At 42.3% G+C, this 24,654-nt stretch overlaps 3 protein-coding genes, 1 long non-coding RNA gene and 6 other non-coding genes across 11 annotated transcripts; 3 read left to right on the top strand and 7 right to left on the bottom strand.

Annotated features, from left to right (window-relative positions):
- Positions 1-7,896: 7,896 nt before the first annotated feature.
- LOC107131750 (histone H3.1) lies at positions 7,897-8,386 on the bottom strand. The gene has a single exon (XM_015459977.3). It carries the CDS (start codon positions 8,356-8,358, stop codon positions 7,948-7,950), a length of 411 nt encoding a protein of 136 aa, XP_015315463.1. The 5' UTR covers positions 8,359-8,386; the 3' UTR covers positions 7,897-7,947.
- A 1,759-nt stretch (positions 8,387-10,145) lies between these two features.
- On the bottom strand, positions 10,146-10,648 carry H2AC10 (H2A clustered histone 10). The gene has a single exon (XM_002697505.6). The coding sequence runs from the start codon at positions 10,602-10,604 to the stop codon at positions 10,212-10,214; it is 393 nt and encodes a 130-aa protein (XP_002697551.1). The 5' UTR covers positions 10,605-10,648; the 3' UTR covers positions 10,146-10,211.
- Positions 10,649-10,945: 297 nt separating this feature from the next.
- Positions 10,946-23,929, top strand: LOC521580 (histone H2B type 2-F). Of its 2 annotated transcripts, XR_001494907.3 has the most exons (3): positions 14,585-14,654; positions 15,743-18,060; positions 20,924-23,929. It is a non-coding gene; the product is annotated as a histone H2B type 2-F (long non-coding RNA). The 2 variants fall into 2 exon arrangements; XR_009492644.1 differs by lacking the exon at positions 20,924-23,929 and having other exon boundaries at positions 10,946-14,654; positions 15,743-16,109.
- H4C8 (H4 clustered histone 8) lies at positions 15,071-15,487 on the bottom strand. The gene has a single exon (NM_001374535.1). It carries the CDS (start codon positions 15,402-15,404, stop codon positions 15,093-15,095), a length of 312 nt encoding a protein of 103 aa, NP_001361464.1. The 5' UTR covers positions 15,405-15,487; the 3' UTR covers positions 15,071-15,092.
- TRNAM-CAU (transfer RNA methionine (anticodon CAU)) lies at positions 16,338-16,409 on the top strand. The gene has a single exon. It is a non-coding gene; the product is annotated as a tRNA-Met (tRNA).
- On the top strand, positions 17,707-17,779 carry TRNAR-UCG (transfer RNA arginine (anticodon UCG)). The gene has a single exon. It is a non-coding gene; the product is annotated as a tRNA-Arg (tRNA).
- TRNAS-GCU (transfer RNA serine (anticodon GCU)) lies at positions 20,968-21,049 on the bottom strand. The gene has a single exon. It is a non-coding gene; the product is annotated as a tRNA-Ser (tRNA).
- TRNAQ-UUG (transfer RNA glutamine (anticodon UUG)) lies at positions 22,670-22,741 on the bottom strand. Its single transcript has one exon. It is a non-coding gene; the product is annotated as a tRNA-Gln (tRNA).
- TRNAQ-UUG (transfer RNA glutamine (anticodon UUG)) lies at positions 23,233-23,304 on the bottom strand. The gene has a single exon. It is a non-coding gene; the product is annotated as a tRNA-Gln (tRNA).
- Positions 23,930-24,406: 477 nt separating the features above from the next.
- Positions 24,407-24,488, bottom strand: TRNAS-UGA (transfer RNA serine (anticodon UGA)). Its single transcript has one exon. It is a non-coding gene; the product is annotated as a tRNA-Ser (tRNA).
- Between the last annotated feature and the right edge of the window lie 166 nt (positions 24,489-24,654).

Genomic DNA, 24,654 nt, shown 5'->3' with positions numbered 1-24,654 from the left:
CGTTTTCCCAAAGGGCTCTAATACTGGATATTGTTCTAACCTCTAGGGGAAAAATAATGCTGAACTTCAAAGTTGGCTATGTTATGAATTTATGATTTTAACTTTTCAGAAAATTTCCTCTTAGTAATTCTCATAACTAGATAACTTGATCAGCTTAAAAGAAATGGGCTATTTCAATACAAAAAGACAGACCATTTCTAACTAGTATAAACTATAAACCTCTGGAGATTGAGTCACAACAGCCACTAACCTCTTTTCCCTGAGCAATTAGCAACTATTTGCTTGCTTCCCTTGTTAGATGTGGTCTCTGGTTGAATTCCTAACAATGGGATAAGAGTAAACTTTTACATTTGTGGGTCTGGGGCATAATAGCCTCCCAGAAAGACTTTACATGCTCTTTCTCTTCCCAGGGCAAAAGTGTTTTAGAAGGGCCAAACTAATGCTAACACCAATGTTACCAAACCAAGACTTAAGTACAACTTTGGCTTCTCTAGAAATGGAATCTTTACTGTTCAACCAGAAATTGCCTAATCACCAGTTAGATAGACTAACAGACCCCTGTCATCCCCTAAAGCAGCAGTCTCCACCCTTTTGGGCGCCAGGGATCGATTTCATGAAAGAATGTTTCCCCATACTGGGTGGGAGGATGGTTTGGGGATAATTCAAGCCCATTACTTTTTTTTTTTGGGGGGGGGGGGGGCGGGGATGCTGTATGCTCAACTTTTTTGAATTGCTCATTTTTTTCTTTTTTTAAAAATTATTTTATTTATTTTAATTTGGGGCTAATTACTTTACAATATTGTAGTGGGTTTTGCCATACATTGACATGAATCAGCCATGGGTATACATGTGTCCCCCATACCGAACCCCCTTCCCACCTCCCTCCCCTTCTTGGCCCTCAGGGTCCTCCTAGTCCGCAGGCCCTGAGCACTCTGTCTCATGCATCAAACCTGGACTGGCCATCTATTTCATATATGGTAATATACATGTTTCAAATCATCCCACCCTCACCTTCTCCCACAAAGTCCAAAAGTCTATTCTTGGTGTCTTGTTTGCTGTCTCGCATGTAGGGTCATCATTACCATCTTTCTAAATTCCATATATATGCGTTAATATACTGTATTGGTGTTTTTCTTTCTGACTTACTTTACTCTGTATAATAGGCTCCAGTTTCATCCACCTCATTAGAACTAATTCAAATACATTCTTGTTAATAGCTGAGTTTCCATTGTGTATATGTAGCACAGCTTTCTTATCCATTCGTCTGCCAATGGACATCTAAGTAGCTTCCATGTCCTGGCTATTGTAAACAGTTCAAGCACATTACATTTAGTGTGCACTTTATTTCTATTATTATTACATTAATAACAGGCATTAGATCCTGGAGGTTGGGGTCCGCTACACTAAAGAATGGCATCCTTGCAATAATCAACCCAGTTTTATTCCTAGTATAATTTCCCTGTTCCTGCTCCTTTCTGCCTAGAAAAACCTTTAATTTCATATAGCTCCTCGGAGCTCCTTTCCGTCTGCTAGATTGGCAGCTGCCAGATTCATGAATCACTGAATAAAACCAATAACATTTCTAACATGTAGTCCTTGGAATTCTATTTTTAACATGTGAAAGCAATGTGTTAAGATAATTGAGATACAAATATAAAAGGACACAGAGGTGGGGGCATCATCCCTGGTGGGCCAATGATTAAGGTTCCATTGATTCCACTGCAGGGGGCACAGGTTCTATCCCTGGACAAGGAGTTAAAAATCCCATGGCCGGGGGGGGGGGGGAAAGGCACATGGGCTCCAGAATCACTGTTTGGAAGAAAGAGTTGCCTGCTGATCTAGAATACCCTTTTGGATCTCACAAAAGCAGAGAATAAACTTGCAATAAGCCTTTAAGGTTGTCAGTTAAAAATAAATAAACCAAAAGTTGAGAATTATGTTTTATTCAGCAGGTATACCAAGGATTGAAACCCATGAGACAGCCTCCCGGAAAGCTCTAAGGGACTATTCTGAAGAGGTAAGGGAGAACCAAGATATATAGGAGTTGGGGGTGGGAAGAGGGAAGCGGGTACTTAAAGCATCAAAAAATTACGGTTAATTAAAGAAAACAGACATTTCAAGCTAGTGAATTTTTCATACTTTTCTAAGTCTGAGAAGATCCAAGAGTCTGGGCTGATTGAAATCATTCCTTTGATATGTAACTTAACTACCTAGGGCCAGTATCCTATTTTTCTTCATCCTGAATCCACTCAGTGTGCACAGTTGTGGGGATGGGGTGGCAGTTTCAGAGGCTTAAGGCTAGATGGCTGCCACATCCTTTGTTTACTGATACAGCAAGTGACATTCTTCATCCACAAAGTTTGGAAATTTACCTTAATATACCCTCCACCATGATAATCTCTATTTTCTAAAAGGAAGTTCAGTTACTTGCTGCTGGATCTCAAACCTTGTAGAACCAGATGGCTAGCAACATTCTTTAGTTGGCAAAGGACAGAGGAAATATTCTTCCAAGACAATTTCCTAGTTATTTGGCAAAACCTGAACAACACCAGTTTCCTGTCCTTCCTTGAACACTGCTAAAAAATGAGAGTAATTAACAGCCTACACACCCTAATGAAAGTCTCTGCATTTGAACTGCAGTCTCTCCCAATAGGAAGGGTTCAGAAGATACATGATCTCTTGCTTCAATGCCAAGATTCAGTTATAGCTTAGATCAGCACTTGATAACATGCATCATTTTTATCATAAATAAATTTGTTTTCTTTCAAAAAATCATGCATTTTGCCATCAAATCATCACCATTTTGAAGGTTTTCGTATGGAATTCTATTAGCCATGAGCCAAAAGATGAACAGTTTTATTTATATTTGGAGACTCATTAGTAAATATCCAATATAATCTTAGAAACTGTACTTATTACAGTGTATAAAGCCTTTTTAGAAATATTACATTTGAATTCTCTTTTTTCTGAAAAGTGAAACAATGGTAGTGATTATTTGGAACCTCAAAATATCTTACTTTTGGGACTTCCCTGGTGGTCTAGTGGCTAAGACTCCATGCTCCCAATGCAGGGGACTCAGGTTCCATCTCTGGTTGAGAAACTAGATACCTCTGCTGATAATAAAAAGCTCTCATGCTGAAACTTAAAAAAAAAGAAAAAGAAAAAAAACCCATGTGCTGCAACTAAGACCCATTTTGGTTAAATACCCTTTTTTAATCTTACTTTTCATTTTAAATAAATTGTCACAGAATTAATACTCTCCCCAATGACTAGTACTTCTTGAACTAGCTGGCAGTTGTCTCCCTCGGGTTAGTACTCATCTATTTCTGCTCTGGCCTCAGTTTATTTTCTGTGTTGGGGCCAGTGTGAGGAAAGCAGGAGAGACTCCATCTTGAAGCCTGTCATCTGTCTTAAAGACTGGATATGAACTGGGCCTGAACCCTGCCCAAGAGTGAAGAAACCACTGCTAGTGAAAACCAGGTCTTCTGGAGACTTCCTCCCTACAGATGACAAATGGAGATTGTAGTTGAGGTCAGGATGCCCCTGTTAGCTTAACCATGGAGACATGCCCCCTGATGTATAATCACTGTTCCCCTGCTTTAACCTTGTTTGTTCTCCTAGCACCTACTTGTAAAACTCAATCATATACAACAAAGAGGTTGCTAACATGTAACCAGTCACATAGTGGGGGATATAAAACTGGACCTCTCAGAAACATCAGGGTCCTTGTTGGGAACTGATTCCCCTTGGACTCGCTGGCATAATAAACTGTACTCCTTGAGTGTCCTCCGAGGTGTGTTTTGTGACTCCAGATTCCACAACATCTGAATTGAATGTATTCAGAAAACTGGAGTAAGATTTTTGGGGCTGGTGGGGGTGGGGGTGCAATGTGTAAACTCATTGATGAGCTATCCAGAAACTCCAGCTTGTGAAAGACGAAGAGAAAGTTGGTTCTATCCTGTGGCCATCATTCCAAGTAATGCTTCCAACATGGGACCTTTGCAATCATTGTTTCCTTTGTGAAGAATGATCTTTCTACAAAGTATGAAGATCCCACTCCTTTCCATATTTCATGCCACTGGCTTTCATGTCTCGTCTCAGTTGTGAAGTCTTCCCCACTTACCCTATTTAAAATGGCAACTGTCCACTACCCATCTCCCACTCTATGACAGTCCCTAATCCCCTTGGACTCTTTATGTTTTCTTAATTCTCTTGACCTACCAAAATACTGTGTTTATCTTTGTTCATTTTCTCTCGGTGAACTCCACACAGAAAGATCTCTGCCATGTTATGCACTGTTCTTTCCAGCACCTAGAACATTGTTGAGCACACAGTAATCATTCAAAAAGGTTTTGATGAATGGATGGATGAGGTAAAAGGAAAATATGCATGTAACACAAAATGCCTTCCATTCTCTAACCCCAAAGATAAAATCCATGACAGATTTAACAAAATGAACCACTATAGAAGGTATTCCCCCTCATTATGCTTCTGTTTCTTCATCATAGTATTTGAGGTAACATGCCCCCCCCCCAACCCACAGAGTTATTGTGAAGATTAAATTAAATAATCCATGCAGAAACTCAGGTAGACTTTGACTTTATAAAGTCATGAATCTTTTACCAGCTGGACAGCTCCAAAAGCCATTATTGTTAGCATCTCTTTTTGGTAACTGACATAACAATCAAGAGTGCTATACGGAGCACAGCTTGAATTCAGCCAGATCTGCTGCTGGCTGGAGGACCTGGTGAAATAAAGCTGGAAAGCTCACCGTTTTCCCTTATACAGAAACTCTTTGCCTGGTTCTGAAAGACATTTGAATTCACAACCCCAATAAATCAAGTTTGGTACCTGAGAGCAAACAATTTGCCTGTGGTCATAAAACTAGTAAATTGAAGTATGAATCAACTTTAACTCCAAAGGTTTATATTTTATGAATAATTTTCTCTTTTCTCCCTAACTATAAATCTCCCAGATCAGCCTCTATTTTCAAGGTCTGAATAGCACAAAATGAAGAAAACTGGGCTTTGATTTTTGTGCTGGAGCACAATTGAACCAACTAAAAACCACTCCAGTATTCTTGCCTGGAGAATCCCATAGACAGAGAAGCCTGACAAGCCACAGTCCATGGGATCACAAAAGAGCTAAACAGGACTGAGCACACATGCAGTAAGAATAAAGCTGCTGCTGCTGCTAAGTCGCTTCAGTCATGTCTGACTCTGTGTGACCCCAGAGACGGCAGCCCACCAGGCTCCCCCGTCCCTGGGATTCTCCAGGCAAGAACACTGGAGTGGGTTGCCATTTCCTTCTCCAATGCATGAAAGTGAAAAGTGAAAGTGAAGTTGCTCAGTCGTGTCCGACTCTTAGTGACCCCATGGACTGCAGCCTACCAGGCTCCTCCATCCATGGGATTTTCCAGGCAAGAGTACTGGAGTGTGGTCCCATTGCCTTCTCTGAAGAATAAAGCAGAACCTGATTAAATGAGAGAAAAGGACACAAAAACTCCTGTGTTCAACTTCTCTCAAGTTCTTCCATTTCACTCAGAACAAATGCTAAATTCTTTACAGAGGTATACAAGCCCCTACAGGATCATGCTTCCTCTCATTTCTCTGCTTTTTAATCTCCTCCTACAGTGCCCAGCCCTTTCCACATAGCCACCCTAGCTCTTCAGCATTTCTTTCTCCTTTTACCCCAGCTTGCCTCTTCACCTTTCAACGCTTTGCTGAGATAACTGGCTTCCTAGTGCCATCTTCACTGGTTACCTTACCTAAATTTCAACTCTCCATAAGAATTCTTATTCTTGCTTTATTGCACTCATTTATTACATATATTTGTTTATCTGACTTATTGTTTATTCCAGAGTCAAATATAAATTCCATGAGAGCAAAGAATTTTGTCTGTTTGGATCTCATCTGAATATATTCCCAATGCATAGAACAGCATCTGGTACTGTTATAAACTCAATAAATATATGTGGAATGAATTAAAAATTTATCAACCTTAGATATTGTTTGTTGAGAGTTATCATGACATCATAATTAGGTTTTAAAATGGTAGATGTATATTAAAATGCTACCAGAGGAAATGATACAATTTCCTCAACAGTCATCAAGGCAACAATCAAGGTAGAAGAGGTATAGATAAAACATATTTGTCTGGTGTTGGTGATGTTGAGGATGGGTAAACTTTTATCTATACTTCCATATATTCTCAAATGTTGCATAATAAAAAAATAATAATTGAGAATGAAATTATATGGGTGATGGGAGATAAACTGATAAATAAATTTTTAAAAGACTACGGAGAAGTCTTTAAAAGACCATCGAAAAGCCCAAATAGGACATTGTGCTGATCTGTACAGGAAAGACCCAATGTGAAGACAGAATCAGACACGACTGAGCAACTAAGCACAGCACACACCACAGATCTAGAATAATACTCCTTGAAATATCCCTGCTGCTACTGCTAAGTCGCTTCAGTCGTATCCGACTCTGTGCGACCCCATAGATGGCAGCCCACCAGGCTCTCTTGTCCCTGGGATTCTCCAGGCAAGAACACTGGAGTGGGTTGCCATTTCCTTCTCCAATGCATGAAAGTGAAAAGTGAAAGTGAAGTCGCTCAGTCGTGTCCAACTCTTCGAGACCCCGTGGACTGCAGCCTACCAGGCTCCTCCGTCCATGGGATTTTCCAGGCAAGAGTACTGGAGTGCGGTGCCATTGCCTTCTCCCTGAAAACCTGGTAATGTCAACTGCTGAAAGCAGCTCCATTTCTCAATATGCTGTTGGCTGTGAAAGTTGCTTGGTCATGTCCGACTCTGCGACCCCACGGACTACAGTCCATGTAATTCTCCAGGCCAGAATACTGGACTGGGGAGCCCTTCTCTACTCCAGGGGATCTTCCCAACCCAGGGATCGAACCCAGGTCTCCCACAATGTGGGCAGATTCTTTACCAGCTGAGCCACAAAGGAAGCCCATTTCTCAATATAGACTCACAATCTCAATATAGACTCAGGTGTTATGTGCAATTCCTTGAGAGAAATTTCAATTTGTATAAATAAATGTAGTTTACTAGGAGTTCACAGTATGCTTTTCTTGAAGAGACCAAAAATACCATCCCTCACCCTACTCCAGGCTTAATTTATTTTTTTAAACATGACTGACAAATAGACTTCTGAAACTAGCATTCATAAATCAGCTGCGGTGAACTTCGTACAATGTAGACTGTGACTTAGTAGACATGAAGGGTCCGAAAACCTGCCATTTCGAGCAAATTTCCAACTGACGCTCATGCTGCTGTCACAGACACTTTATGAGTGGTGAAATTGTAGAAGTCAGCATGGCTCTTCCTGGAGTGCTGCCACCAATAAGCTTATCAGAAATACTGATTGGGTGATCTTTTTTTATATAAGTCACTGTCAACAAAAGTGCCCTGACTGCTCTCTGTGTAAAACGACCTTTTATAGGGAAGCCAAAACTGTCTCACTTTGAACCTGGCTGTGACTGGAACTGAGCAAATTGAGGTTTCAGAAACAGGCAGCAAAAACAAATGCTCTAGTTTCTCAACTGTCAATGCCCAAATATATGAAACTACATAAACACGACTTATTGTCAAGTTTAATAATCTCCCAGTTCACCTGCCTAAGGTCCTCATATTCCACTTTCCAAGACAGAAACCAACTTACTACCTTTGAGTAACTTCTGCACACTACCTATCAACAGTATATAAAGCCAACCAAAGGGAAACGCAGTAGATCCTTTTGTATGTTCACTAGGTACCCCTTAGAAATAAGCTGGCCAATTATTTAAAAAGATGCCCATATCTAAATCTGCTTGCATCCCGAACCAAAACACTCAAGACGCTCAATTTTAAATGACAGCTATTTTAAAGAAATTGTGGGTGGCTCTTAGAAGAGCCTTTTTCGTTGGAGTGAGGCAGTTGTGGAAGCTTTACGCCCTCTCCCCGCGAATGCGGCGGGCAAGCTGGATGTCCTTGGGCATGATGGTGACGCGCTTGGCGTGGATGGCACAAAGGTTGGTGTCCTCGAAGAGCCCCACCAGGTAGGCCTCGCACGCCTCCTGCAGCGCCATCACCGCCGAGCTCTGGAAGCGCAGGTCGGTCTTGAAGTCCTGCGCGATCTCGCGCACCAGCCGCTGGAACGGCAGCTTGCGGATCAGCAGCTCCGTGGACTTCTGGTAACGGCGGATCTCTCTCAGGGCCACCGTGCCAGGGCGGTAGCGGTGCGGCTTCTTCACGCCGCCGGTGGCTGGCGCGCTCTTGCGGGCCGCCTTGGTAGCCAGCTGCTTGCGCGGTGCTTTACCACCGGTGGACTTGCGGGCTGTCTGCTTAGTACGAGCCATGGCGATACAGAGAAAAAAGACTAAATATGTGTCGAGAAAGACATTCCGTTTATATATACTCAGAAACAGTCTGATTGGTCTTACTCTAGTTCAAAACTCCCGCGGAACAAATCCATTGGCTGAAGAGTCACTGAAGTGATTGGTCAATTTCTAAAGATTCTGATTGGATGAATTAGTTCACTTTTCAATCCTCCTTTTTGTTGAAGTCTGCTATCCAAAGGAGCTAATATTCTAGTTCTAAATTCAGGGCTTCTCAAACTATAAATAAGGAACCACTTGGACATCAGGAAAGATGCCTGTTCTGATTCAGATCTATGTAATGGGGCTGAAATTCTGAGGATCAAGCTTTAGAAACAGGTTTACTTGTATTCTCTTTTTTTCTCAATGGTTATTTTTCTGTTGTGAATTTAGATTGCCTTGGACAGCCACTTCCTAGCTCCATTAGGAAATCACAGGGAAAGCGACAGGCCAGAGGTGAGCGGCAAAAATGCGAAGAAAAAAATCATTGACTTTCCCGTAGTGGCCAAATGGGATTTATGCTTCAGTTTGTTATAGCAGAAACTAGTAGCCTCCATTTTAGACTCTATTCTTTGAGCCCACTCTGACAGATGATTTTCTTTCTTGCTTACCCGCACTTTGAAAACGATTACTTTATGGTTAGAATTTACTATGCACTTGGTGTTTATTTCTCCGAAAAAACACCCTTTTGTGAGCATATTTCATTCCAGAAAGTCTCGGTACAATAAGCTCAAGGACCACCAGAGACAACCACCCGGGCCTAACTTAACCAGCGTAGCTAATTTTGAAATTTCCCTGTGAAAATGAGCACAAACTTGCACCCTTACCGACGGCCCTATTTCCCACTCCTAGACTATAGAAGTTTTCCAGTAGTCATGTATGGACGTGAGAGTTGGACTATAAAGAAAGCTGAACGCCGAAGAATTGATGCTTTTGATCTGTGGGGTTGGAGAAGACTCTTGAGAGTCCCTTGGACTGCAAGGAGATCCAACCAGTCCAATCCTAAAGGAAATCGGTCCTGGGTGTTCATTGGAAGGACTGATGTTGAAGCTGAAACTCCAGTACTTTGGCCACCTGATGCGAAGAGCTGACTCACTTGAAACGACCCTGATGCTGGGAAAGACTGAGGGCAGAAGGAAAAAGGGATGACAGAGGATGAGATGGTTGGATGACATCACCGACATGAGTTTGGGTAGGCTCCGGGAGTTGGTGATGGACAGGGAGGCCTGGCATGCTGCAGTTCATGGGGTCGCAGAGTCGGACACGACTGAGCGACTGAACTGAATTGAGATTGTATAAAATTCCTTCCTACTCTTTTTCAAGGGAGGGCAGAGTCAAAGCAATAATAACTACCATTTTCTACTTCACCCTGTCACCAGGCTTCCATTCGGCACCAGTGAACAGAAATTGATTTATTTGAAAAGCCCGCACTGATCTCAGGGATCCTTTCCTTTTGCTGTTTCAAAAGACCGTAGCCTGACATTCCAGGCTACCACCACTACCCGCATTTTTTGGCACGGTAGCAATGATTCCTTTTTGTCTAGAAAAACAGCCACTCCAGCTTTTGTAAACGTTACCCTTGCTATTGAAACTACCCATTTTCCTGTATAAATTCATTTTCCTCTATCACATTTGGAGCAGTCCCGTCAAGGAGAAAGGATAACTTCGGGTGAACATGCTGTAGTACCTACCCAGTAGCTTCAATGTTTAAGTATTATAACGCATAGACCGAGTACTGTTGTTTACGAGCTCTTTTAAATGTGAGAATGTGGATGGCTCTTAAAAGAGCCTTTGGGTAAAAGGTTGTAGCGACACACACTGAGATCTAGGTAGGTTCACTTGCCCTTGGCCTTGTGATGGCTCTCAGTCTTCTTGGGCAGCAGCACCGCCTGGATGTTGGGAAGGACGCCACCCTGAGCGATGGTGACTTTGCCCAGCAGCTTGTTGAGCTCCTCGTCGTTGCGGATTGCCAGCTGCAGGTGACGCGGGATGATGCGGGTCTTCTTGTTATCCCGGGCCGCGTTGCCCGCCAGCTCCAGGATCTCGGCTGTCAGGTACTCCAGCACCGCTGCCAGATACACCGGAGCGCCAGCCCCGACCCGCTCGGCATAGTTGCCTTTGCGGAGCAACCGATGCACTCGGCCCACAGGGAACTGGAGTCCGGCTCGCGAGGAGCGAGTCTTCGCCTTAGCGCGTGCTTTGCCGCCCTGTTTTCCACGACCAGACATAATGAAACACCAGAAACAGGCTGAGACCCAGAGAAATGGATCCTCAACGCACAAGAAGCTAGGTAATTATACTCTCCGGTGGTTTGGTAAAACAGCCTATGCGATTGGCCAAACACAAATCCAAGCCAATCAAAAGCCAGATCTGAAGCAACACCTGCTAATTTACATAGGGAGCTTGTAGTGAAAAGGTCAAATTATGTAACGGTGAGCTAAGGGAAGAGCCAATAAGAGTTTGAAATAAAGAGCCTATCAGAGGTTAGGATGTGACAAAAGACCAATCATAAATTGTAATTCTGCCATCCCTCATTTGCATACAGGCCAACCAAATACTAAGATCTTTTGCTTGTGGGCGTATTTTGTGTTCACCTCCTGGTCTTGTTTGGGTTTTGTGATGCCTGAGCCAGCCAAGTCCGCTCCTGCCCCTAAGAAGGGCTCCAAGAAGGCGGTGACCAAGGTGCAGAAGAAGGACGGGAAAAAGCGCAAGCGTAGCCGCAAGGAGAGCTACTCCGTGTACGTATACAAGGTGCTGAAGCAGGTCCACCCGGACACCGGCATCTCGTCCAAAGCCATGGGCATCATGAACTCCTTCGTCAACGACATCTTCGAGCGCATCGCGGGCGAGGCGTCGCGCCTGGCGCATTACAACAAGCGCTCGACCATCACATCCAGGGAGATCCAGACCGCCGTGCGCCTGCTGCTACCCGGGGAGCTGGCCAAGCACGCGGTGTCTGAGGGTACCAAGGCCGTCACCAAGTACACCAGTTCCAAGTAAATTTCGTCATTTGAAACAAAGCAAATAACTCAAGGCTCTTTTAAGAGCCACCCACTTTGTCTCAAAGGATCTGTAACTTTCCAGACTGTATTAAAATGGCTCGGTCAAGCAGTGAGAAAGATTATATATACAGCCATCAGGGTTAAGGTTTCTGACCATTGTGGTACGAGGAAAAATGTCTATGCCCCAACCACTAATGCCAAAGAAGCTAATTTTGAGCAGCGATGAGCCTGACCACAAAAGTTTTAATTTGCTACATATTAGCCACGTGTCTTTGCAAACGTCTCTTAAAAGGTAGGATGTCAGTTATTCTAAGCTGGCTATTTTTAAGAAGCAGGAAAATCTCTTAATACTTAGAAAAGTTAGTGTTTCCTAAAGACGTTTACATTTATAAAGTAAATAATCCAAATGTAAGCGTTTCCCTTGCTTTACCGGGAAGAAAATGTCCAAATAGAATCTGCTTTTTATGGAAAAGGACACTACTTAAATCTGCATTAACAATCTTACCAATGTTTACATTGCTTTTCCTGGTGACCTCTGAAAACAACTGACTACCCACTCCCATCATGTTTTTTTTTAATCTGAAGATGGTATTTTAAGGTAGTGGCTCAGGCATTTTGTAGTCTTCTCAGTTCTACTGGGAATCTCCAGTGTACAGAGGAGGTAATACAAATTAGGTGTTTCTGTTTGTCTTTCCCTGTTAATATATCTTGTATCAATTAGACCAACCAAAGAATATGGAAAGAAAGAAGGGAAAATTTTTTCTCCCTATATCTCACACAGACTTTTGTGAACATTAAATGTTACTACATTTTGTAATGGTGCTTGTGAAGGAAATTCCCTAAAGCCTACATATAATTAAAGCATTCATTTCTCACTTTCCAAGGTTAATTGTAAATACACTTTAAAACAGTGTATGCTGGAAAACAAATAAGTATATTTAAGAAATTAGATAAGCATGGTTTAAGGAGAAATCCCCCAGCGTATTCAGCCTCTTTGAACGCTAAATTTGGACATGGTACTTAAACCCTTCGTGAGCATTTCCTTACCTCTAAAATGGGAATAATAATTAAGAACTACTATGTGACATGGCTGGGGTGATCAATAAAAGAGCCCTTAGGGTGGTGCTGGCACAAAGAGAGTTCTCTAAAATATTAGCTGTTGCTAAAGCGGCTAGTTGAAGTTCCAGGATGTTCCCCTCAGGTCTGCCCACTTTAGAATCTCAGAATCCTGAGGCCTTGAACAAGGCAGTGGGCTGGAAAGACTACTAGCATTTAACACCAATTAGGACTCCTTGTCTGGCACTGCGAACAATACAAACCGCTTCTAACAGGCCTGCCCCTGTTGAAAAAACAATTCTGTTCCCTGAACTGTTTTGAGGACAACTTAGTGCCTGTGACTCTAAGTCTTCCCTTTCTTTGATGGCCAGTTCAAGCAAGATATGTGTCATTTTCCAGGGATTATCTCGTGCCTCACTAGGATTAGAGGTATGTTTTTAATAGTCAGATGTGTTGGGTTCCAAGGCCATAGGCAAACTACTCACCTCCATTTGCCTCTCAAACTTGGTCTCTTTTTTCTCCACACCCCCTTGGCCTCCCTCTTCCCACCAGATAACTTCCTTGCTACCTCCAGGCTTTGCTACTTAGTCCTCCTTCCATTTGGAACTTCACTTTCTCAATCTTTTTTCCCCAATCATCACTTACAAGTAAAGCCTTCTGGTGGTGCTGGTTTAATTACTACATCATGTCTGACTCTTGTGACCCCATGGACTGTATCCCACCACGATCGTCTGTCCACAGGATTTCCCAGACAAGAATACTGGAGTAGGTTGCCATTTCCTTCTCCAGGGGATCTTCCTGACCCAGGGATCAAACCCACATATTCTGAATTAGAGTCAGATTTTTTCCCCAAATCTTCCTATGTCATTTAAACTACCATCTCCTTCCTCTACTCTATAAAGTTTTTCCCAGCTTCAGTTTTGTTCATAGCACTATCTAACAAACTGTTTTACCTGTTTTGTCTGTGCCTCTTCCAACAAAATATAAGCTCCATGAATTTAGAAATACTGTTTTGTTCACCGTTGTTTACTGCTATAATTCCATAGCATCGAACAGTGCCTGGTACATGCCATGTGCTCAATTTTGTTTGTTAAATTAACATAATCGTGTGAATTTATCTCCTCAAATCAGTGCCTTAGCTCCAATAACATCTGATTCTTTTCATATTTAAACACCAGAGCCCATATCTTTAAAAGAGATGACATTCCAAATGACTCCATTGATTTCTGGATTTCAAAGTATCACCCTACAAACTACTTGCCGGCCATAAGGAAGAGAAATCGGATTTTACGAAGAAACTATTAATAATTATCCTAAACCAATGACTGACCTAGAACCTACATAATCCCCTTAGCAAGTGACCCTGATGTACAACAGTATTTACATACAATGATCTGTAACCTGTTCCTTGACAAGAAAATTAATGTTATTTTAGTCAAATCTAGGGAAAATCACTTCTACTTTGTAGGTCATACAGGGTACAGAAATCAAGGAAAATAACCCCATCAGGAAACAAGCCAAACCAGGAGGACATTCTATAGGCCAGGTCTACATCAAATCAATGTCAAAAACTAAGTGAGATCCAGGAAATCTGGAGAAAACGTGTATCAATGCATTAAGAGACCTGAGACAGAACAAAAGGGAAGATTGGATCTTCCTCTGAACAAACCAGATCTCTAAGACATTTAAGGTATAACAGGGATTTGTTCATGTGCACCGACTATTAGGTATTTAGGCAGTGAGTATACCGGTAACTTTTTAAAACAAACAAAAACAGTGCATACTTCCTTTGAGGTAAAAAAAATCCTGATGTCTGTATAGTACTTTTTTAAATGTTTATTTAATCTTAAGCCTAAGTGCCATTTATGTTGCTCATTTAAAAACATACTGCCTGTCGACTTTTTAAATTTTTCAAACAGGAATTCAGACTATAGTGTCCTCTATACCTAATACATGATAGCTCTCCCGGTGGGTCCATTTTAATCGTTCCCCCAATGTATGGGTACAAGTTTTAGTCAGCAGAGCACAGCAGCAGCGCCACACGCCAGCCGAGGCCAGGAGCGCGCCCCCGCTGAGGAGAAGACCCGCCCTACTCGTGAATTCGCCTTTGTTCCGAGACGCGCTTCCCGCCGCGGGCGCGGGCTTTCTTTGTTCCTCTGCCTCGCCGCCATCTTGAGCACAGGGCACCTCCGGGGGGGAGCCAAACATCGCTACATCGCGGTGAGTGTAAGCCGACTTCTCTGTAATACTCAAGTGCTGCGGATACTCGATTCCAAATTCGAAATATCCCAGAATTAAGCTAATCTTTCTGGGGTAGACAGGGTCTCATAAAACTTAAACGCGCCGAAGTTATTTTTTAAACCAGTGACCCTCCACTTCTCTAAAACTTTCTGTGTGCGTACGTACACAGTCACGTCTGACTCTGCAATCCTACCCACGGTATTATCTTGGCAAAAATACTGGGGTGGGTTATCATACCATCCTCCAGTGTTAAGTTCCGAGAGGTTGGCTTTGTTTAGCGCAAACTGAGCATGAGAGATGTGCCTTAGAAAACAAGAGAAACAGCAAGAAGTGCTAGCCAGCTCTTTCATCGAAATATGTGGGCGGCCCTGAAAAGGGCCTTTGGTGGAAATATTAGGAACGCCGAGAAACGGCAGCTTAACCGCCAAAGCCGTAGAGGGTGCGGCCCTGGCGTTTCAGCGCGTAGACCACATCCATGGCGGTGACAGTTTTGCGCTTGGCATGCTCGGTGTAGGTGACCGCATCACGGATCACATTTTCCAGGAACACCTTCAACACCCCGCGGGTCTCCTCATAGATGAGGCCAGAAATACGCTTAACTCCTCCACGCCGGGCCAGACGACGGATGGCGGGCTTGGTAATACCCTGGATGTTATCGCGAAGAACCTTGCGGTGACGCTTTGCGCCACCTTTTCCAAGGCCCTTCCCGCCCTTGCCGCGTCCAGACATGGTAAAGCTGCCAAGAGAACTTCCAAAACAGCAGCGACAAAGCCCAGGCAATTCCTTTATATGAGCGGATTCCGGACCGAAGTGAGAACTGAAAGCGCTTTCGCGGGCACATTCATTTAGCTTGCCAGCCCGCCCCTCCCCTCGTGACCCAGTTCTGGGTGACGTCACGACAACTTAGTCCCCGCCCACCGAGCGGGCCCTCAGCTGACGATTCTCCGGTGGGTCCTCCCTCCCTAAGCAGGAATTTTCGAATGCAATTTAAAACTGGGTCAGACTACAATTTAAAACTGGGTCAGACTAAAGAAATTAACATTTACTAATTTTCTTTTGCTGCTTAGGATGCTTTGGGACGGTTGCACTGGAGCCATGGCCCACATGACCGGAACTGCTGTAACCTTCGTTGGAAATGAGGGCCCGGCTTTACCTCCACGTTTACGGGGCCTTCAGCACTGCTGCTCCGTCCCGGTAACAAAATCCCTTCAAATCGAAACCCCTGTCCAGAGGAGTTTAAAAGCTTCAAGACCTCGCCTTTTCCATCACCAAGCCAAGGGAAATCTAACCAAAAGATTTTTTTCACAAAAGGCAAATACATGGTTGCTTAGCGATTCTCCGGTAGAAATCTCGCCAGCCGCGGGAACCAAAGTTCCTTTCACGTCTTATTTTCGTTTTCTTCTTTGATTATTAAAACTTGTGATTCTGATTTAATTAACCGTTCCTCCTTCTGCGCCCAGTAACTTAACTCCGTATTAATGTTTACTTTTCTACTTGTTTTCTCTGATTCTGGTAGCGACATTAATCCAAACTGTTGGCATCTTGTAGCCAAAGTATTGAAATAAATACCCCTCCCCGACCCCGCCCTTACAGTTTTCTAAAGTTAGAGGCGTGCTTCCTAGTACAGTTAAGGGTATTATTAGTAACGTGTTTAGGTCGTAAAGCAGAGTGGCGCAGCGGAAGCGTGCTGGGCCCATAACCCAGAGGTCGATGGATCGAAACCATCCTCTGCTAGTTTCAGTTTTTTCTGAACTACTAGAAAATACCCTGAAAATAAATGTGAAAACCGTTTCCGTGATTTCTTGTGTTTGCCAAAGTAACCATGTTATTGTCTCCAGTTTTCATGACAGCGTTCATTGTCTTGTGATGCTGTGAAAGTGCTGAATTAAGAGAGCAGGAGTGGAAGCCCAGATCTAGTTATGCTTCCTTCTACTCATAATTCAGAAAGCACTGTTTGTAAGAAATTGAGGCCATGTAGTTAAAGTGACAAACTAAAAATCTCCTGGGCCATGCCTGCGCAGATTCTTTGCAACTACTAGAGTTTTAATCTTTGGAGTAAATAAGTAACAGTTTGAGACTGCAGAGTTTGGTGACCTTAATTGTACGCTGACCTGAGAAGACCACTTCGGCCGCTACTGTAAATGTGTCTCTACCCTCTACCTTCCTTTTCAACCTCTAACAGAACTATTCTCTATGCTTATTTTTAAAATATATGTGTGGACTGTTTTATATATTTTTCCTCTCTCAGAAAGTATTCCTATTCAGATATTTATGTTACATACTGTACTAGGACCTAAGAACACTCATTAAGTAGCCTACAGCGTAGACATGCTTTTAAAACAATATGTAACTATGTATAGTACACGTATGTACAGTACAGATATTTCTTTAAAAGAGTGTACACTAAGTGCAACGGGGGAAAGGGAAAATGATGTTTCCAGTAGCCCTATGACCACCCAGTAGTTGGTGATTCGCTGAAAGGATTCACATGAATCAAGATATATCCAAGGTTAAGATTTATTACAGCAAAGAAAAAAGTGTAGACACAAAAAGGAAAAGATATACACAAGCAAGTACTAGAGAAGCCTTCCTTGTCCTCCATCTTCAAGGATGACACGGTCTCTCTTGCTTGAGTGGAAAAGTCATGAAAAGAAAGACACCAGTCATGCTCAAAAACCATTTTGGCTGAATTTCCAGGCCAATAATTTTCTCATAGATAAGATAGTCTCCAACAAGGCTGTGTGTATATATGTATGTATGTATGTATATATATATATGCAACGTTTTGGCATCCTTTATGTGCCATATACTCCCTGCATGGAGTACCCAAGACCGAAATAATTATCAGTTCTTATCTTTCACAAGATGGTACTCCTTGGCCCCAAATAACCCCTGTAATCTCGAATTTCCATTTTTCTAAAGACAGGGCGCGGGTGGCGCGGGGACCATTTGCCTTTTTGCCATTATGCAGCTTTCACGATTCAGGACGAGACAGAAAATTTAAGTGTCTCAGGAGCCACATTCCCTAGGAGACCACGTGGCCTAACGGATAAGGCGTCTGACTTCGGATCAGAAGATTGAGGGTTCGAATCCCTTCGTGGTTAGTTTTGACTTTCCTGTAATAGAATTTAATAGCCATATCTCCTGGATAGGCAATCGAAAACCCTGTGTTTACTGTGTCTCGAACCATTTTCTTTCTGCCCTATTTTTAAGAGATTATTCTCAAAAGCCTTCGGAGAACCAGAGTGAAGAGTGGCTGGAAATCAAAACACTAACAAAGCTTCCAGTAATTTGGGGGCCCTCACGTTCTCCCTAAATTTGGATTTGAGCTCCTGAGTTTCATCTTCACAGACTCAGCTTGTCCTTGAAAAGGAAATTCCGATGTGTAAGTGGAGCTCTCTCCAACTGAGCCCCCAGTTGGTAGCACAGGGGGGAAACCTGTTGCCCCTCCTTTCCCATGACTTCGTCCAAAGCCACAACCTCTTCTCTGTTAGTCCTCAGTTCTGGCTGCTGGAATCTGTCACTGGTTTCCACTCTTCTCCTGTCTTTTGCATCTGAACTTCTTTTTTTTTCCTTTGGTTTTATTGCCATCAAAAGGATGAGAACAGCTTTTATTCAAACCGAAATTACAGAACAAAATATTAAGGTCATTAAAAGAGCTGGACTGTTTGCAAAGTGTATGCAAATAGGAAGGCAGAGAAGATAACCACACAAAATATACAAAAACTTTTTTCTGTACCTAAATAACTGAATTTAATAATAAGTTAGGATGAAGAAAACTTAATTTCCAATGTTGAGTTCTTAGTGAAACATATGGTGTTCCCAGATTCAAGTCATATGGAGGCTTAGCTCTTTTCTACTAAACATACTCCTCTTTCTCTGTTTTTTGGAAACAATAGAAGAGATTAGCACATTTAAAATTATCTTTTGCGTGGGACTCTTTTCGACCCTATGGACTGTAGCCCACCAGGTTCCTCTGTCCATGGGATTCTCCAGGCAAAAATACTATGGGTTGCCATCTTCCCAACCCAGGGAGGCAGCCTGTGTCTCCCTCTGTTACATTGCACCAGGTGAGCGGGGGTTTCTTACCCACTGAGAAGCCCCAAATAATCCTTTAATGTATATTAAAAGAAGTGACAAATACCCTAGGTATATTCTGCCTGGACAAAGTTTTTTTTTCTCCCATGTCAATATCATGCACACACATATACATACACACATATATAGTATCCTGTTATTTCAGGATTATCTGTTGAATGTTTACAGTGTGCAAAGTTGAGGAGACAAGGATCTAAAAGGGTGGTACCCCTACAACCTTATTTTCAAACAAGGTAACATAGGGATGGAGAGGCAAGAGGGTTAAGACTGACTGCTCAGATATCCAATATCTGTGATTATTTATTCGAGAAAATTCAAAGATATAAAAAAAAATACCAATTCCTCAAGACTCCACTTTGGCCTCCAATCTGAATCACGGTTTCCTCGGTTTTTATTTTCCAAATAAAATGGGTTATAGTTTGTGAGCCGTCTTTGAACCACATGTACCACATAAGCCATATCTTATAAAATTCAAAAACAGATTTTACTGCAAAATTTGTACTTCATAGGTCTCATTCCTCACGAGCCTTTGGAAGATCTGCTGACCTATGACCAGTGTACTTTAGAAGAATTTTCCAAGTTTCAAAAATGATAATCCCAGTCACTGGATTTGAGCACGTTCAGTTCAGTTCAGTCACTCAGTCATGTCTGACTCTGCGACCCCATGAATCGCAGCGCGCTAGGCCTCCCTGTCCATCACCAACTCCCAGAGTTCACTCAGACTCATGTCCATCGAGTCAGTGATGCCATCAGCCATCTCATCCTCTGTTGTCCCCTTCTCCTCCTGCCCCCAGTCCCTCCCAGCATCAGAGTCTTTTCCAATGAGTCAACTCTTCACATGAGGTGGCCAAAGTATTGGAGTTTCAGCTATAGCATCATTCCTTCCAAAGAAATCCCAGGGCTGATCTCCTTCAGAATGGACTGGTTGGATCTCCTTGCAGTCCAAGGGACTCTGAAGAGTCTTAGAAAGACCTTATCATCTCCTGATCTAAAAGACCTTGGTTCCCAAGAACCTTAGTAAAAAAAAAAAAAAAAAAGTATGATTTTTTTTTTTTTAAACAAGCAATTTGTCTGGTCTCTACCTCGGTTTTCTCATCCGTAAAAGAGACAGGTGATGGGAGGGAGGATTTTCCAAAAGATCATCTTTATGGTCCCTTCAAATTTTGTTATTCCACACCATGTGCTCAGCCCTTTGCTATAGTTTGCCTGTAAGGTGAAAGAAAAGAGGGGGAACAGATGAGATTTTATGGGATTTTGGGCTAAAATTAAGATATAAGTGGCAGAAGATGATCAAAGAAGGAAGGAAACAGAGCCTGGAACTCCTGAAAAGATCTTTGACTAAATTCATTCATACAAAACACAAAGAGGAGAATGATGCTTTCATTTGAGAATTCACAGAAAAGGTACATTTGATGTGCCTCTTGCAAAAAGATTTTGCCACCAAGGAGTAAGTGACTTTACAGGCAGAAGTGACTGCATGAGCAAAAGCAGAGCATGTGAACAGTTTCTGCTCCTGAAAGCAGGGACCAGGATTCAGATAAAGCTAGAGTCTGACGAAGAGATTGGGGGCCACCGCAGGGCGGGTAGGGAGTGATGAGGTGTAAGGAGAGAGTGCCTTGGACCTGGAAACGTGCTGCCTGGGATTTAAAAGGCAAATATATATACAAAAACTGCCGAGACAAGGAACCATGGCTGGAGAGCGGTTGGGAGCAGTGAATGAAGAGAATGACCCGTGGTTCTCAGCCCATCAGAATCACCTGTGGTGCCTGCAACCACAGAAACGTCACCCTCAGGTTTACTGATTCAGCTGTGTGAAGGTGTGGCGGAAACGAGGACATTTTGAGAAAACTCCCTGGGAGTGTGTAATTTGCTTCACTGTTTGGAACGCAGGCAGGAAGGAGGCGGCCAGCGGGTTGGGCAGGGTGTTAACAGACAACGGAACTCAAAAGGCCCGGAATCAGTTTTTGACTCCGGTGGAGAAGCAGTAGAATCAGTGAGCACACCTGAGCCTGAGCAAAGGCAGCAGTTTCTTAACTCTCTCATCCACGCGACGGATTTCCTAATCTCTCTATAAAAGGGGTTAAAAACATGCGTTATTGATAGTGAAAGTTACACAGTTCGTCCGTAACGGTTTTATACCTTGTTCACAGGGCACTAAAACCTCACTCCCACACTACAGCGGGAGAGGACAGGACGACGAGGATGGGATTCGAACCCACGCGTGCAGAGCACAATGGATTAGCAGTCCATCGCCTTAACCACTCGGCCACCTCGTCACCTGCATGACTCTCTTCCGATAAAATTATATTTCTCTACACAACAGAGTTCTATTTGTGAAATTACATTATTATTATTTTTTTAACTTATGAGGAAAATGTCTCTTCTCCCTATAAATGGCCCTCTTGCTTTGATAAAGGAAAAAAAAATAAAAGACCACACTCCAAGCACTAAAGAAGAGTGTGAAGGATCCTCAAAAGGCTTAAACTAGGTCTATTTTATGATCCAACAATCCCAGTTTTAGTTATTTATCCAAAAGAAATGAAAACAGAATATCAAAAATATATCTGCACTCCTATGTTTATTACAACACTGTTTACAATAGTCAAGATATGGGAAAAAATTGTCAGGAAATGAATAAAGAAAATGCGGGGGGTGTGTGTGTGTGTGTGTGTAATGGAATGTTATTCAGCCACAAGAAAGAAGGAAACTCTGCCATTCAAGACAACATGGACCTTGAGGGTGTTATGCTAAGTGAGATAAGACATATAAAGAAAGACAAATACTGTATGATATCACTCATAATATGTAAGAATACGTTACCTTACATGGTAAAAGAGATTTTGCAGATATGATTAAGTTGAGGATTTCAAGATGGAAGAGTATCCTGGATTATCCAAGTGGACCCAAAGGAGGATCAGATTCAATAGTAGGAAATGTGAATGCAGAACCAAGAAGCAATGCATGGAAGAGGCCATTAAAATTGAAAAAAGCCAGGAAATATTCTTGAAGTCTCTTGAAATATTCTTCATTGAAGTCTCCAGAAGAAACATAGCCATTCTGAAACCTTGATTTTAGACTTCTGAACTCCAAAACTGTAAGAAAGTAAATTTGTCTTGTTTTAAGTAACTAAATTTGTGGTCAATTACTACAGCAGCAATAGGAAATTAATACAGAGGTTCTAAAGCACTTCCATGACTGGGGCTTAATAAGCAGGAAGAACTTTGCAGAACTTTTTCTAGAATGCCAGAGGCACACATTTGTGGGGACTCTTATTTTGCTGTCATTGAGAGTACTGGAGGATACATGCTCAAACTGTGGTGAGAAAGTCAACAGAAGGAATTTAGAGTCCCACTGACAGCTGATATTGTTGTACTCAGAGACCAGAGGGTTAACCACTTTACCATGGGACCTTGATATAAGTAACCTTCACAGGAAGATTTGTATCCTGGTCAGTTGATCTTTCAAAGGCTTCAGCATAGATTCAGTGGGAACATTAAGAGACAGTGGAGACTTTACACTGTCCTGTAAAGAGACAGTGGAGACTCTCAGATGACCGATAGCTTAGAATCTTATTCTATGTTTTGGACATTTTCTGGTCTGTGTGCAGAGTTTTGCAGCCTACAGAGCATTTGCCTGAGCTCCGAAGGAGAAAAGGATCACAGGTGGGGCCTGTCTTCTGGGACTGCTATAAAGGCCTCTGATATATGAACTCTTAATCACTCAAGTAGGTAGTTCACTTACAGATCTGACCCACTTCATAGGAGTCCCAGAAGAAAGTAAGGGAGAATGCTTCTCCGGAGGATGCCTGAGTGGGAAGGTTATGCCCGGAAACCGATGTGTACATTATCAATTTGAGGCAAACCGAGAGAAAATTGGCTGGTCACCAAAACTAATGAAGGTCCCACCGAGATTTGAACTCGGATCGCTGGATTCAAAGTCCAGAGTGCTAACCATTACACCATGGGGCCACTACAACTTACTCTCTCCTGGAAGATTTCTGAATATTCATTGAAGAGCCTGTGCTCTTCAGGACTTTGAGAACTATAATTTTTTATCTTAAAAATATATATAAAGAATCAGTTGTATCCCAGTCAGCAAAGGATCCGAGTGAAATACAACGACCAAGGCTCACAGGCACTACGAATTTCTCAGGACCCAGTTCATATTAAAAACTGATGGAACTCGGACCCAGAACTGAGGTCAGGGGTATAAAACGCGAATAGTCAAGCAGACAGCAATCTAAATTACTAGAATCTGAGGGGATTCTGTAGTCCAGAGAAGGAAATGGAGAAGACAACAGATGGGAAATCTCAGATGAATAGATGAAGAAAGTTGTTCGGCAGAACATTGCCTCCTTGCTGACGGGGATGGGGTGTCTAGTCGCGCAAGTGCTTAGATGTCTGGCCTCCTGGAGATACCACAGTGATTGAAGAGACGGGGAGGGAAGGCACCAAAAGTCAGGTCCCACCGAGATTTGAACTCGGATCGCTGGATTCAAAGTCCAGAGTGCTAACCATTACACCATGGGGCCACCGTATGCTCTTTAAGGCGAGCAGTTAGAAACGTGGCTGCAGTGTGTCATATGCACTTTATTCTGATGATTTCGGTCTTGTATGAATGAAGGCCTCATTATCAGTGCTCCACAATGCGAAAAGCGTACAGCTCACTTTGCTTCCAGTTATTCTCAGAGTCCACGTAGGGTTTGAGTATCTGCCTTCCTTGCAAAATCAAAACTGCATTTAACTGAATTTCTGACCTGGGCCATGAATGTCTATATATGGTGTCTACACTTAAAAATTCCATAGGACACGTGTGAATATAGAAGAAGAAGAAAAACGTTCAAGATAAGATAGGAAATTATTGGTAATTTTGAGATTAAGGAAAAACTTCGGAGTATTTTTACAAACTTCTTTTTGCTTATCCGCAATTCCAAATGGATCAATTGCAAGTTTAATACAAGTTGAATTTTTGTTATATTCATTCTTATTTCTGTCGTATATACCGTGTGCGTATGTCTTAGAGTTTTAGCAAGCGAAACAATTTTTGGTATGTTTGGGGTTTTTTGGTTTTTTTTTTAATAAAATTTAGCCAAAATCTGAAAACAGTTTTGAATATTCTTCAACTGATACTTACTCCCTACAATATGGCCTCCTAAATGGAATGATAAGAGGGCTCCAGAAGGAAATGTTGGAAATTTCTGTTTGAAATACTGGTTCTGAAACGTCAAAATATTCACGAGTAAAATAGTGATGCCTTGATATACCCAAATTCTTGCAAGTTCATTAAGGGGAAAACGAGGCAAGTGAGGATCGAAAGTCAGACCTAAACTGAATTTAAGTTGGGGAGATAGTAATTCAAAATGAATTAATGCCTGAGCTTAACATATATGTGTGTGTGTGTGTGTGTGTGTGTGTGTGTGTATTTATAATGGTCTCAGAAATCCCTAGCGTTTACCAAAGTAAATTTCAAAGATTTTCTCTACAGACAGTTATACTAGGGGACTAAAATTTCCTCCATCCAATTTTATGGAGAAAGATAATAATAATCAGGGAAACAGTGTATTTCGTGTCAAGTTTCCACAGTTAGTACTTGGACCTGGAGAGGAGGAGAGAGAAAAAAAAAAAAAGCGACTACGTAGCCGGCAGGATTCGAACCTGCGCGGGGAGACCCCAATGGATTTCAAGTCCATCGCCTTAACCACTCGGCCACGACTACAGAACTGATAAGATTGTCTAGATATTTTCCCATGAGGAATATCTTGCCTGTTACAAATGTCCTTTCATTTTAACAGCTGTTCTGGAATGCCTGTCATCATGATAAAAATATCAACAATTTGAAGATGAGATGTTGGTTACAGATCTTATCACAAAATGTAACCTTT

Source organism: Bos taurus, chromosome 23 (genome assembly GCF_002263795.3).
Source record: "Bos taurus isolate L1 Dominette 01449 registration number 42190680 breed Hereford chromosome 23, ARS-UCD2.0, whole genome shotgun sequence".
NCBI classification, from domain to species: domain Eukaryota; kingdom Metazoa; phylum Chordata; class Mammalia; order Artiodactyla; family Bovidae; genus Bos; species Bos taurus.
Note: the sequence above shows the minus strand (reverse complement) of the source record. Positions and strands in the feature narration are given on the sequence as shown.

Bases quoted from the DNA above. Each gene is read 5' to 3' on its own strand.
- LOC107131750 (XM_015459977.3), bottom strand. From the start codon at position 8,358: ATGGCTCGTACTAAGCAGACAGCCCGCAAGTCCACCGGTGGTAAAGCA.
- H2AC10 (XM_002697505.6), bottom strand. From the start codon at position 10,604: ATGTCTGGTCGTGGAAAACAGGGCGGCAAAGCACGCGCTAAGGCGAAG.
- H4C8 (NM_001374535.1), bottom strand. From the start codon at position 15,404: ATGTCTGGACGCGGCAAGGGCGGGAAGGGCCTTGGAAAAGGTGGCGCA.